At 43.0% G+C, this 12,794-nt stretch overlaps 1 protein-coding gene across 1 annotated transcript in view; it reads right to left on the bottom strand.

Annotated features, from left to right (window-relative positions):
* The window catches only part of slc16a4 (solute carrier family 16 member 4), a 43,318-nt gene that overhangs the window by 20,087 nt on the left and 10,437 nt on the right, over positions 1-12,794 (bottom strand). The window contains exons 4-8 of the mRNA XM_061694493.1: positions 3,471-3,594; positions 3,201-3,333; positions 2,720-2,863; positions 2,072-2,233; positions 513-1,142 (exon numbers count right to left, since the gene is read on the bottom strand). Coding sequence (XP_061550477.1) covers positions 513-1,142; positions 2,072-2,233; positions 2,720-2,863; positions 3,201-3,333; positions 3,471-3,594 — 1,193 coding nt within the window. The remainder of the gene's footprint in view (positions 1-512; positions 1,143-2,071; positions 2,234-2,719; positions 2,864-3,200; positions 3,334-3,470; positions 3,595-12,794) is intronic.

Here is a 12,794-nt window from a genome sequence, read left to right as displayed (position 1 = left end):
TCTATCCTGTCTAGTGCAGTGGTTCTCAAATATTTTACACCAAGTATCACCTCAAAACATTCTTAGCTCTGCAAGTACTACCATCATGACGAACATAAAAATACAGTTGCGTAGGTTTATTCCTAAACCATATTATTGTAAGCCACTGTAACATAATGCCACCGTTTTATTAACATTAACACAGCGCTTAAATATAAGTATAAGTACTTCAATAAGAATGACTTAAAATACAAGTTTAATAAAAAATGTACCTATATTAATGTTAGAAAACAGTTCTAAAAACTTAAATGCAGCTGTATTGTACAGAAAAGTTAAATACAATTGAACTGTACTTAAAAAATTGACTGTGCTGGATTTAAAAAAAAAACGCTGGTCACTGTAACATGATGCACAGTTTCAACATTTAATTCAGTGAGTGTTATGCCTCATATACCGCATATACCACGCATCCCTACGTCATGGTGTCCTATTAAAGTGTGTAGTGAGAGGACAGTGTTCAGTGTGGGCCTCACCTGCCACAGAGATGATAAAAGAGGCATCCATAGGGTCGATGCCAAGAGTTCGGGCTCGAGCAGACAGGTGGAAGTAGGGGATGAAGTAGGCCAGCTGGCTGAAGACCAAAGACCACGTGTAGATGCAAAAGAACGGGTCCTTCAGTAAGGAAAAATCAAGTACTTTGGCTTTCGGGGGGCTCTCCTCGCTCGGCGTGCTGGCGCAGATGGAGGGAAGCCCGACTGGCGTGGACCCATTCGTGGTGCCACTGAGCTCTAGGGAGCCATCGGCCGCGGGCTTACACGGACCCACGTCTTGGTGGGTCTCATGGCCCTTTAGGACTAGTCTGTTCAGTTCAAGGTTCTCCAAATGCTCCTTGGTTTCCTGAGTGCACTCAATTTCCTTAAGAGGAGGACGAGGAGGGGATGGAAGTGAGTCCGATTTGGAGACACCGTTGGAGAAATGCGAGGAGGCGTTCAGACAGCTTTTGGCATTGTCTTTCTCCGTGGAGCTCTTGAGGGACACGGCCGGGCTCTTCTGGCTGGGGGAAGCGCAGCTGGTCGCGCTAGGTGTTTTTACTTGGATGGGCCGCAGGAGCAGCCCGGTGGCCACCAGGTTGAGCATCAAGCCGCCGAGGATCAGCAACGCCCCTGCCAGGGACACACACAAGAGCCAGAAGATTCAAGATGTTCATTATCTTATGCACAGTAAAAACACAACGGTAGCGGTGGGCAATGAAATTCTTACATTACTAGTCTCCCTCCACCTATACAAAAGATATAAAAGATAAAAAGAGAAGAGTCATTTCAAATAATCAAAGATAAAGAATAAATGTGTATAATGCGCATATTTCCAATTCTGTTACGATACAGTATGAACACGAGTGTCACATATCGATATGATGAATGTAAACAATATGATGCGAATGTCGGTATCCTCCTATCCAAGCATGGTGGTGGCAGCATCATGCTGTGGTGGTGTTTTTCAGCTGCAGGACAGGACGACTGGTTGCAATCGAAGGAACGTTGACTGTGGCCAAGTTCAGTGATATCCTGGACGAAAACCTTCTCCAGAGTGCTCAGAACCTTCCAACAAGACAATGAGCCTAAGCAGACAGCTAAAATAACGAAGGAGTGGCTTCAGAACAACTCCATGACTGTTCTTGAACGGCCCAGCCAGAGCCCTGACTTAAACCCAATTGAGCATCTCTGGAGAGACCTGAAAATGCCTGTCCAACAACGTTCACCATCCAACCTGTCAGAAATGGAGCGGATCTGCAAGGAGGAATGGCAGATGATCCCCAAATCCAGGTGTGAAAAAGTTGTTGCATCATTCCCAAAAAGACTCATGGCTGTATTAGCTCAAACCGGTGCTTCTACTAAATACTGAGCAAAGGGTCTGAATACTTAAAACTGTGATATTTCAGTTTTTTCTTTTTTAATAAATATGCAAAAATGTCAACAATTCTGTTTTTTTCTTTCAATAAGGGGTGCTGCGTGTACATTAATCGGGGGGGGGGGGGGGGGGGGGGGGCAAAATTGTACTGTTGGCAAAATAGTGACGCATTCTTCCCTCCTACCTTGCCAAGCGTACTGGTCCAGAAGCAGCTGCGTAAACGGGGCCAGGGCAAAGGTCAAACCCATCCCAGAACGCCCGATGGCATACGCCGTCGCCAACCTCTTCCGGAAGTAGAGCGCCGTGACCACGGAGAAGGATTGGTACAGTAATGCGAAACCCATTCCTGCACGGAGGAAAGACAGTTTAGAACAGTGCTTCCAAAACTGGGATCCCCGTGATCCGTTGCTTAGGGGTCTGCAAAATAATCAGCAATAAATGTTCATGTTCATAACATTTAGAAAAGTGCTAACCGACATGTTGGGAGAGGCACGCCAATTAAACAAACATAATAAACCAATGACTCCGTCCTACCTTAGCTTTGGGCCAATTAAAAGCTCTGATATGGGTACGATTTTGAATCACATAAATCTGAATAAAGTCTATTCTTTTTAGAACAAAAGGCATATTACTACAGGAGGAAATGTACATTTATTCGACTTTTTTTTGGTAAGATTACTTTTTTTTCTCAAAATAGGAAACATTTTATTTCCTAACGCATCCACGCGTAGACATGGTGGTTGTGTTCAATTGGCACTAGACTATTGAGGGGTTCCTATTTTAAAAGTGCAGCGTCATTCAAGGAATCCTCTGGAGGACGTTTCCTACTCACCTACGATGACTCCCATGCTGATGTAGAGGAACACCACGCTGTTGGCGAAAATGCTGATGAGGAAGCCGCTGCTGACCAGCACGGCCCCCGTAATGGACGTCACCCTGGTTCCTACCTTGGCACAGGCCACCGAGGCGATGGGGGCTGATGGGCAACAGTCAAAGGAAGGAAAACGTGAAGACGCGGGCACTGATGCAAATTTTGCCAAGGCAGTCAATGCCTGACTAACCAATCACAGTGCAGGAAATATATTTTCACTCTTTTCACATGTAATCAGCTTAAGTTCTCTTTTTTTAACCTGTCCTGTTGTGCTGCTCAGTCATGCAGTGTGGTGGATGTGTTTGCCTTTTTATGGCGGAACAGTTTTGCAGTGCAACAGGGAAGTTTGATATACTGTACTCATGCTGGGATGGATATTTATTGGAAATGCAGTCGGACAGAACGAGTTTTGGGAGGGGACAGACGAGGAGTGTTCTCAAACCTCCAGAGAGACGCAGACTGGACATGATGGAACCAATCCAGCTGATGCTTTCTGCTGAGCCCCCAAACTCATCTTGGAATGCCAAGAAGAAGATCCCAAAGGTCTTCAAAGTTCCCATCACCAGGACGTTGACCTGGAAAACAAACACAAATGAGAGAAAGATCACAGAAAGGAGCTGAACTAGATCAACAGTTTTTCCATGCGGGTCCACTGTAGCTTTTTTTTGTGCTCAGATATGAAAGGAGGAGCCATCACTTGTTTCCACCTTACCAGGAAGCAATGCAGCACCACCAGCCAGCCCCATCCACCGTCTGGTGGCTCCTCGTACTGGACCTCTTTGTCCTTGTCCTTCTTGGTGGAGATATCATCCTTTCTGAAGAGCTTCATGGCTGGCCTGCAGCCGGGGGAACAAAACAAATGGACAGTAAATATTTCACCACACACTCATGACTCACCTTTGAAAACCCCGTAAAGTGAATTCCGAGATTTGTTTCAAAATACTTTAAACATGTTTAAAGATAATTGGTGAAAATGTGCAAAGACTGAGAACAATGTCGTGCTAAATTGTGAGATTCAGCGTGAAACAGTTTTTTACTATTTTTGGGTGTGGCTAAAAGGACCACTGCTTTGTTTTCGCCTCCTGCGCTACAGTCTTTTAATGTTCGTCATTTTGATGGTACTTGGAACGCTATGTATTTTTGAGGTGTTACTTGGAAGAAAAAGGTTGAGAATCACTGAGTAGTGGAAGCAACGTGTGCTCAATCATCCACGTGACTCCTGGACATCATTTATCATGATGCTCAAAAGACTCTTACTTAAGGTCCTGTGGATATTATTCTTCTCTAACCAGTGTCATCCTTTCAGGAGAATTGACGCAATAAGCCCAAGAAAAAGCAAAACAGTTATTCCTTCTCGATGACTGAGGGTTTGGCGGTTGTTCCTTGCCACCGAGGCCATGATGGACATGGGTAGAGCAGGTCGTCCAGTGACCGAAGGGTCACTGGTTCGAATGCCGGCTATGACTGTCGGCGTGTCGAAGTGTCCTTGGGCAAGACACTGAACCCTAATTTGCTCCCAGTGGCACTCGCCCCAGTGTATGAATGTGTGTGTGTGTGTGCGTGTGCGTGTGTGTGTGTGTGAATGGGTGAATGTCAGCAAAAACAAATTCGCTTGATAAATAGAACAGTAACCAGATTACTGAAGTGTGAAGTGTTTGCATTGTGAGCCATCGGCTCATGAAGCACGGCTCCATAGGATCGTCATTCTGAGACTAAAGTTAGTGTTAAACTATTTTGACAGATGATGACAATAAATCCGTGCATCCATGCATGAGATACGAGGTCCAAAATAGCTCAAAGCAGCTTGTGAAGGGCGCACTGTGACGTTCTCCTGAGTCATCCTCAAAGTGCACTTAATGCAACTTTAATGGCTAAGGAGATATAACATTCGAGGCATAAAGTCCAAAGTTGCGAATCAATAATACCTGGCGTGGGACCTCTCACACAAGCGATAAAGCCGCCGGCGGAAGTCTGCAGCTCATCAGCAGATGATTCCAGAAACTTGTCAATGGGTTAGCTATGCATTATGCACTGCTGTCAACAGCGAGTCAGGCATTTGCTCCAAATCCAAAGATCACAGCGCCAATGCATTATGGTCGCCACGTAAGGTGGACCAGACCAAACATGAACAACCGGGCCGGCGCAACAGACGGTCTGGCGTCCCAATAAAAGTCTTATACAGTCCCACGTGGACTTTTACTGTATGCAGGCTTTTTGCCTTGTTTTGCAACTCGCTGAGTCCCACCCAGTACCTCGTAGGCCTGCCTTGCTTACTCCCCACATCTGCCTTTCATCAGCCCTGCATTGTCCTTCAACAGTCCCTTTTAGCCACATTGCGCAGCAAAAAAAGGGTCCCTCAATTATGCAGCTTTTACTTGACGTACATGACACACTGCCCCATCAGTGAGTGATGTCTTTCTCTAACACTTCTGTGATGTGTAACACAATAGTGCTGGAATCCACAGTAAGCTGGATCGGTGTGAGCGAAAACATCACAATGACCTTGGGATTGCATTTTTACACTCCGCATAGGCGGTGTAACAGGAGTATCCCGGTGTATTGTAATACGAAACAGGATTTCAACAATAAATTCCTGTTCCTCAGGTCCAGTCTCCCGGTCCCAAGACGGCTAAATAATACATAAACTCATGTTAATATAATCACTTAAAGGGGAAATTTTGTAATTAAAAAAAAAAAAAAAAAAAACTTTATGTCAGAATATTTGTTAAAACGCAGTACGACATGAAAGCAGTCCATGAGTAAAATAATGTATGGAAAAAATAGCCCTGTATGACCCCATCTTGTAAATAAAAATTTTAAAAATGCCCATTCCTCGTTTACCACTACCTCAGCATAAGACTACGAAACAGAAGCAGCGCTAACAGACGACAGGCAGCTGAAAGGATTCAGAAGCGACACAGAATTGGCAACAGTTCTGCTCGAGGTACGTTTATTTACTTTTTGATTTTTAATTTATTGTACATTGTACATTGACCTCACAAATGAGTTTCTGGAAGAATGGTGACAAATTCCCGTAAACACAATAAAACGAGTTGAAGCTGTTGTACAGTAGCCGCAAAGGGTGGATCGACATCATGTTGAACCCTATGTCACTTAAGTTCATGTGTGAGTCAAGTCAGGTGAGCGAATACTTTTGGCAATACAGTGTAGTTCAGTGAAACTAGCATAGGGGGCTGAAGTTTCAAAAGGTTCACAGGGGTGCTACCCGGCAAAATTTAGGGGGTCAACCTAATAGCAATTAATTTAGCCCATACTCAAAATTCAGCCTCCGAAGTCTGCTTAACTTTGCAGAATTTGGTAGGCATGTCTATCTTGAGTAGTTCCACACTAAAGGTCAGAAGAAGCCATGTCCAAAAAGACAGAGGAAGTCTGCCTTTTTGGTTTGAAGCAGAGATTTTAGGCTCATTTGAGCTATTTCCAGGCCGTCCATCAAAGACGAACTTGTCCAAGAGATTTTGTCTAATGGCTAACAAATTTGAAGCACATAATACTAGACAAATGAATGATATTAATGCACAACATTTTAAGTTTTGGTCATTGCATGTGGGTGAAGCACAGACACCAAGTTTAACGACTCGCCCTGGAATTGGCTTCAAATGGCTACTTCAAACCAAAAAGTCTGACGTACTGTTCAATTTGGACCCCAGGTATTGAAGGCTTTTTGTTGCACCTCATTATGATAAACATGTCTACCCAATTTCGTGTCAACCGGTCAAACAGATGTTTGAGGCTAATTTTTTCAAACATTCCTGGGGGTGCTACTGAGTACTTTTGGGGCATTGTGTAGGGAACCTCTGCAATACAAACGTTTTCACCAGGATAAAGTCCCTTCACTTTTCGCAGTTTCACTTTATTGCAGATTTCAAGTTAGACACTTTCAAAGTCACAGACACTACGGTGTAGAACATCAGGATGGCAAACCCAAGTGGACGAAAATTATACCTGCACCTCATATGCATTTTTGTACTGGTATTATGCGTAAAGCTTTAAAATATGTAGTAATATCCATCCATCCATCAATTTTCTGAGCCACTTCTCCTCACTACGGTCGCGGGCGCGCTGGAGCCTATCCCAGCTATCATCGGGCAGGAGGCGGGGTACACCCTGAACTGGTTGCCAGCCAATTGCAGGGCACATACAAACAAACAATCATTCGCACTCACATTCACACCTACGGGCAATTTAGAGTTGTCAATTAACCTACCATGCAATGTTTTGGGGATGTGGGAGGAAACCTGAGTGCCCGGAGAAAACCCACGCAGGCACGGGGAGAACATGCAAACTCCACACAGGCGGGGCCGGGGATTGAACCCCGGACCTTAGAACTGTGAGGCAGACGCTCTAACCAGTCGGTTACCGTGCCGCCATATGTAGTAATAATAAAATAAATATATGGTCGCTACTTTGCAGATTTTCATCTACCAGGAGGGGGGTTTGGGGACTTTTCGGGCATGTGCGGGCCCCCAAAAAAGGGATTAATTCATCGGAAGAAGTGATTCCAGGAAGCCCTTCGCTCCACCCAGTGCTCTGACCCTATCCATCCATCCTTCCATTTTCCATACTGCTTAGCCTCACGAGGGTCGCAGGCGTCCTGGCGCCTATCTCAGCTGACTGTGGGCGAGAGGCGTGGTATACCCTGAACTGGTCGCCAGCCAATCACAAGGCACATATCGGAAAAAAAAAAAAAATCATTCACACTCGCATTCACAGAGTCGTCAGTCAACCTACTATGCATGTTTTTGGAATGTGGGAGGAAAACGGAGTACCCAGAGATAACCCACGCAGGCACGGGGAGAGCAAACTCCACACTGGCGAGGCCGGATTTGAACCCTGCTCCTCAGAACCGTGAGGCAGATGTGCTCACCAGTCCCCCACCGTGCGCCCGTTCGTAGGTAAAATACTTAATTGCCGCTACGTTATTTTAGAGCGCTACCGAGTGATCCAGCGTGGGAATGTATAGGATAGTCACTAATATTTAAAAAACGAAATATTGAAAAATATAGCAAGATGTGTCAGAAGCTGAAAGGCTTAATCATTATTCTGTCATCTACTCTTGCAGTGGCGTGGGTGAAAATAAATTTTCTTTAACAAATAATAGTTATGGATTATCGTTTTAAGATGCGGACTGTCGTTAATATAAGGTTCATTTGAACCTTTTGGTGTTCAAATGTACAATGTTTTATTCTCTTTTGTTTTGTCTGTTTTACAGTAACCTTGAACTAGGTGTGATGAATAAAAGGCATGAAGCGAGCATGCTTTGCCTTTTATTTAAGAACTATGCAAGTGAGAGAGTGAGAACGAAGGAATACTTTAAAATGGTGTTTTAATAAGTTAAAATGTGTTTAAAAGCCTGTGGGAGATATAAAACAAGTGTAAAAAAAAAAAATGTATCCGGTCTCTATATATCGGTGGTTTTCACCTGTCATGGCCTTGAACGTATCCCCCGCGATAAATGTGGTTTCACTGTAAATAACTGTTTAATTGATTGATTGCAAATAATAAAATAAAAATCTATTAGTAAAATATATATATATATATATATATATATATATATATATATATACACATTTACAAATGTTAATTTATTTTACAAAAATGTGCATTGATGGCTTATAGCTTATATCATTAATTATAAATAATAAAAATAACGCAAGAATGAATGTGTTATTATTAAAACAAACAATTCCACATAGTTTGCATACTTTTTTTTTTAACCGCATCTACAAATGACACGTCCAATGTGTTTGTTTTAAAAATCAAATGTGGCCAATGAGCATAAAGGTTTGCCCGACTCTGATGTAGACTTCTCTGTCGGACTCTGGAATGAATGATTCCACATGTAATTGATCTCTACAGGGAAATTTTGTTTGGAAAGTCAAGCAAATGGAAGTCATGGAATGCATTGTGTTGGAACTTTGAGTTAGCACTGTATCTCGTTGAGACTTAGTGGCCTGAATCAATAAGTGACTTGTATAAGAAATCAAGACGCCTTTAGGCAGAGAGCGCAGAGCGGATTAAAAGAGGAATGAATTGGACCAGTGTACCGCCGAGGAAATATTTGCCTCCCATGTGCTTTTCATAAGTTGTGCGCCGAGCACGCCTGAGTGCATGTTTGGGAATGTGCCGAGGATCTACTGGTTCGAGCCATGGGGGTGGGCCATTGGCATCTCGCGGCGAGGGTTTAACCGCCTCGTGTTCATGCATGCTTACGCCAGGACGTACACACACCGCCTTCTCCTTTACATACAGTACATGCTTCCATAACATACGATCACTGGCCACTTCATTAGGTACCCCTACACAACAAGACAACACTTATACTCTGTCGAAAAACATCCGCATAATAATAGTCTATATCAAATTATGAACGACAGATTCCCAAAACATTTTAAAAATTTATTCATAGTAGGGCTGTCACTACAGAATATTTTAGAGTCAATTATTCTAGCGATTATTCAATCAATTACACAAATAATTTGATGAAAATTTATTTTGCATTAAAGTTCATTGCAATTTTTCCCAATTACTGTTGTTGTTTATTTGGTATTGTTTAATGATTAAACAACACCACATAAACAACAATTAAGCAATATCATATGAGACGGAGTGATGTACTCACCAACCTTTTTGAAACTGCAAGCTACTTTCTGGGTACTGATTAATGCGTAGGAAGCACTACTAGTTTAATAAACACTTCTGAGACTGCTTCAGGTTCAACTACATGCCAATTACAGGTTATTCATACTAAAGCTGCTCATAACCATTATATTTGTCAATGATTTAACTATAATTTTGTTCTAGAAATTGATTACTATTCAGTTACCGATTTGGTCTGCCTGTGACCCTTTTGAGGATAATCGGCTCAGAAAATGGATGGATGGATGGATGGACGGTTTGGTCTGCAACATGACAGAAAATTAGCAAAAATATTGATCATTGTTTTCCAAAGAAAAAGAACATTTTCTTATTCTGGTTGAACACAGATAATCAGTTTGCTTTCATGGAGGACAAGAGAAATCAGAATATTTACTGTTGAGAGGCTGAAATCAGAGCCTTTGTACAATTTGAAGTTGAACAATTGCTCAAAACGATTCATTGATTACCAAAATTGTTGTCAATTTATTTGATGGTAGATTTGTCAATTAATCAATTAATTGTGGCACCTCTCACTCATTGCCTTTCTGAGATTGGAAAAACATGATGTTTAAGCCTTACTCAATGTTTCAGAGAGATGGGAAAGTTAACGTTTTGTTTTACACCACCTGTTTTTGGATAAAAGCATCAATTTAATGTCCTATTGCTATGTGATCATTCTAACGCTTTTTTACTCTAACTGTTTCGAGATTCCCCACTGACTCTTCAAAGACCAACAGGTGCATGTTTCAGCAGGAACCTGTGCAAATGTGGAAACAAATAAACAGTCTCCGGACTGTTTCAAACTCCCTTACGAACACGGTCCCAGCTGTCCAATAAAAATACACATATCCAGTTGAAAGCAAATGTTCACATACACTATAAAATGACGTGCTTTTTTTCCCCCCTCAGTCTGACATGAAATCAAACGAAACATTTCCTGTTTTAGCTCAATTAGAATTACCAACATTATTTCTGTTCGCTAAATGCCAGAATAATGTTTCATTACTTCCATTGAAGTCAGACATTTACATACAGTGAGACTACTATTCCTTTAAACAATTTGGGTAAACCCAGATGATCAAGTCATTTCTTTGGAAACTTCTGATAGGTTTATCGACAACACTTGAGTTCATTAGAGACACACCTTTGGATATACAGTGGGTACGGAAAGTATGCAGACCCCCTTAACTTTTTCACTTTTTGTTATATTGCAGCCATTTGGCGGTTCCCACGGTGAGGGATCACCTGCGACCGGTCCAGTCTGTTTGGAAGGAATCTGGCGGCTCTGACTCGGTCTGCCGAGAGGAATAAGCGGCCGGCGGATCTTCGACGCTCTCCCCCGCCTGAGTACAAGGTGGGTCAGATGGTTTGGCTTTCCTCCCGTGACCTCCCCCTCCAAACAGAATCCCGTAAGCTGACGCCACGCTTTATTGGTCCCTTTCCGATTACTAAAATCATCAATCCCACATCACTGCAACTGAAGTTCCCGCAATCCCTCAAGATCCACCCAACAGTCCACATGTCCCTGCTTAAGCCTGTCTGTGTCGCGCATCCTTGATGTGCGGCCCGGGGTAGGGGATTTCAGTTCCTGGTGGACTGGGAGGGGTATGGTGATCAGGAACGCTCCTGGATTTCACGCAAGCTGATTTTGGATGACTCTCTTATTAGGGACTTCTATGCCGCTCACCCTGAGAAGCCTGGTAGGACGCCAGGGGTCGTCCCTTGAGAAGGGGGCATTGTCATGATCTGTGCCCGGCAGTTCTTCCTTTGGCGCTTGGGTGGTGCTTTGCGCCTTGCCTCTTGCGCTCTCCTTCTCTCTCCCCAGCAATCAGCATCACCTAAACCGTGCACCTGTCTTCAATCAGCACTCATCATTGCCTGCATATAAGCCTGCCTGATCCAGGATTCCTCTGCCAGAGTATTATCACTCAATTGTGGTACACAGGCCGACTCTCACACTCTTGTTGTAAGTTACTCGACTTCCTGCAGTCGCACTTACCTCTTTGCGTTCTTCTTCGTCTCCAGTGCTCCTTCTGTGCCCCCTGCCTGGCTGTCAACTCCAGCCACGCCGCCAAGCTCTCCCACCTGCTTAGGCCCCCCGCTTCCTGCAAGTTCCTTGTCCCGACGGTCCACCATCACTCTTTGGAGATACTTACCCTGAACTGGATTATTAATAAACCACTCTCCTCTATTTCCTCCGCCTCCATCTGCTTCTGGGTCCAGTCAACATTTATACAAGTGTATTGTAACAGCTTCTTTGTGTAACATTATGGAAAAGTATAAAGAAGTCAAAATAACAAAAAGAGAATTGTGGACTTGCAAAAGTCTGGTTCACCTTTAGATGCAATTTAAAGATGCCTGAAAGTACCACATCCATCTGTTCAATTATACGCAAGTATAAACACCATGGGAATGTCCAGCCAGAAATTAACGTGCTTTGGTCCAAAATGTGCATATCAACCCAAAAACAAAATCAAAAGACCGACATGGGCCGAAAGGCCACTCTGCCAGGAAGAAGCCATTACTCCAAAAAAAAAAACTCAAAAATTAAGATTACAGTTTGCAAATGCACACAGTGACAAAGACCTTCACTTTTCAAGACATGTCCTGTGGTTTGATGAAACTAAAACTGTTTGGCCACAAAGAGCATCAATACATTTGGAGGGAAAAGGTGGAAGCTTACAAGCCAGAGAACAACATCCCAACTGTGAAATATAGGGGTGGCAACATCATGTTGTGGTGTTTTGCTACAGGAGGGACTGGTACACTTCATAAAATAGATGGCATCATGAGGAAAGAACATTATATGGAAATACCGAAGCAACATCTCAAGACATCGGCCAGGAAGTTAGTTTGGCCACAAATGGGTCTTCCAAATGGACAATGACCAGAAGCACACTGCCAAACTGGTTATAAAGTGCGTTAAGGATAACAAAGTCAATGTTTTAGAGTGGCCCTGATCACAAAGTCCTGATCTCAATCCTTTTTTGCCAAATTTATGGGCAAACCTGAAAAGGCATGTGCTAGCAAGGCGGCCTACAAACTTGGCTCAGTTACACCAGTTCTGTACGGCGGAATGGGCCCAAATTCCTGCCAACTATTGTGAGAAGCTTGTGGAAGGATATCCAAAGCATTTGACCCAAGTCATACAGTTTAAAAAGCAATGGTACCAAATATTAATGAAATGTACAGTATGTAAAATTCTGACTTGGAGGAAAGTCATGAAAAATTGTCTGTAAAGATTATTCTATCATTGTTCTGGCATTTAGCAAATATAAATAATTTTGGTAATCATAATTGACTTCAAACAGGTAAACTTTAGCCTGATTTCATGTCAGACAGTAAGAAAAAAAGCATAGGTGTCTTTTGATATGGTGTA

This window comes from Phycodurus eques, chromosome 1, assembly GCF_024500275.1.
Source record: "Phycodurus eques isolate BA_2022a chromosome 1, UOR_Pequ_1.1, whole genome shotgun sequence".
Classification (NCBI taxonomy): Eukaryota; Metazoa; Chordata; class Actinopteri; order Syngnathiformes; family Syngnathidae; genus Phycodurus; species Phycodurus eques.
Note: the sequence above shows the minus strand (reverse complement) of the source record. Positions and strands in the feature narration are given on the sequence as shown.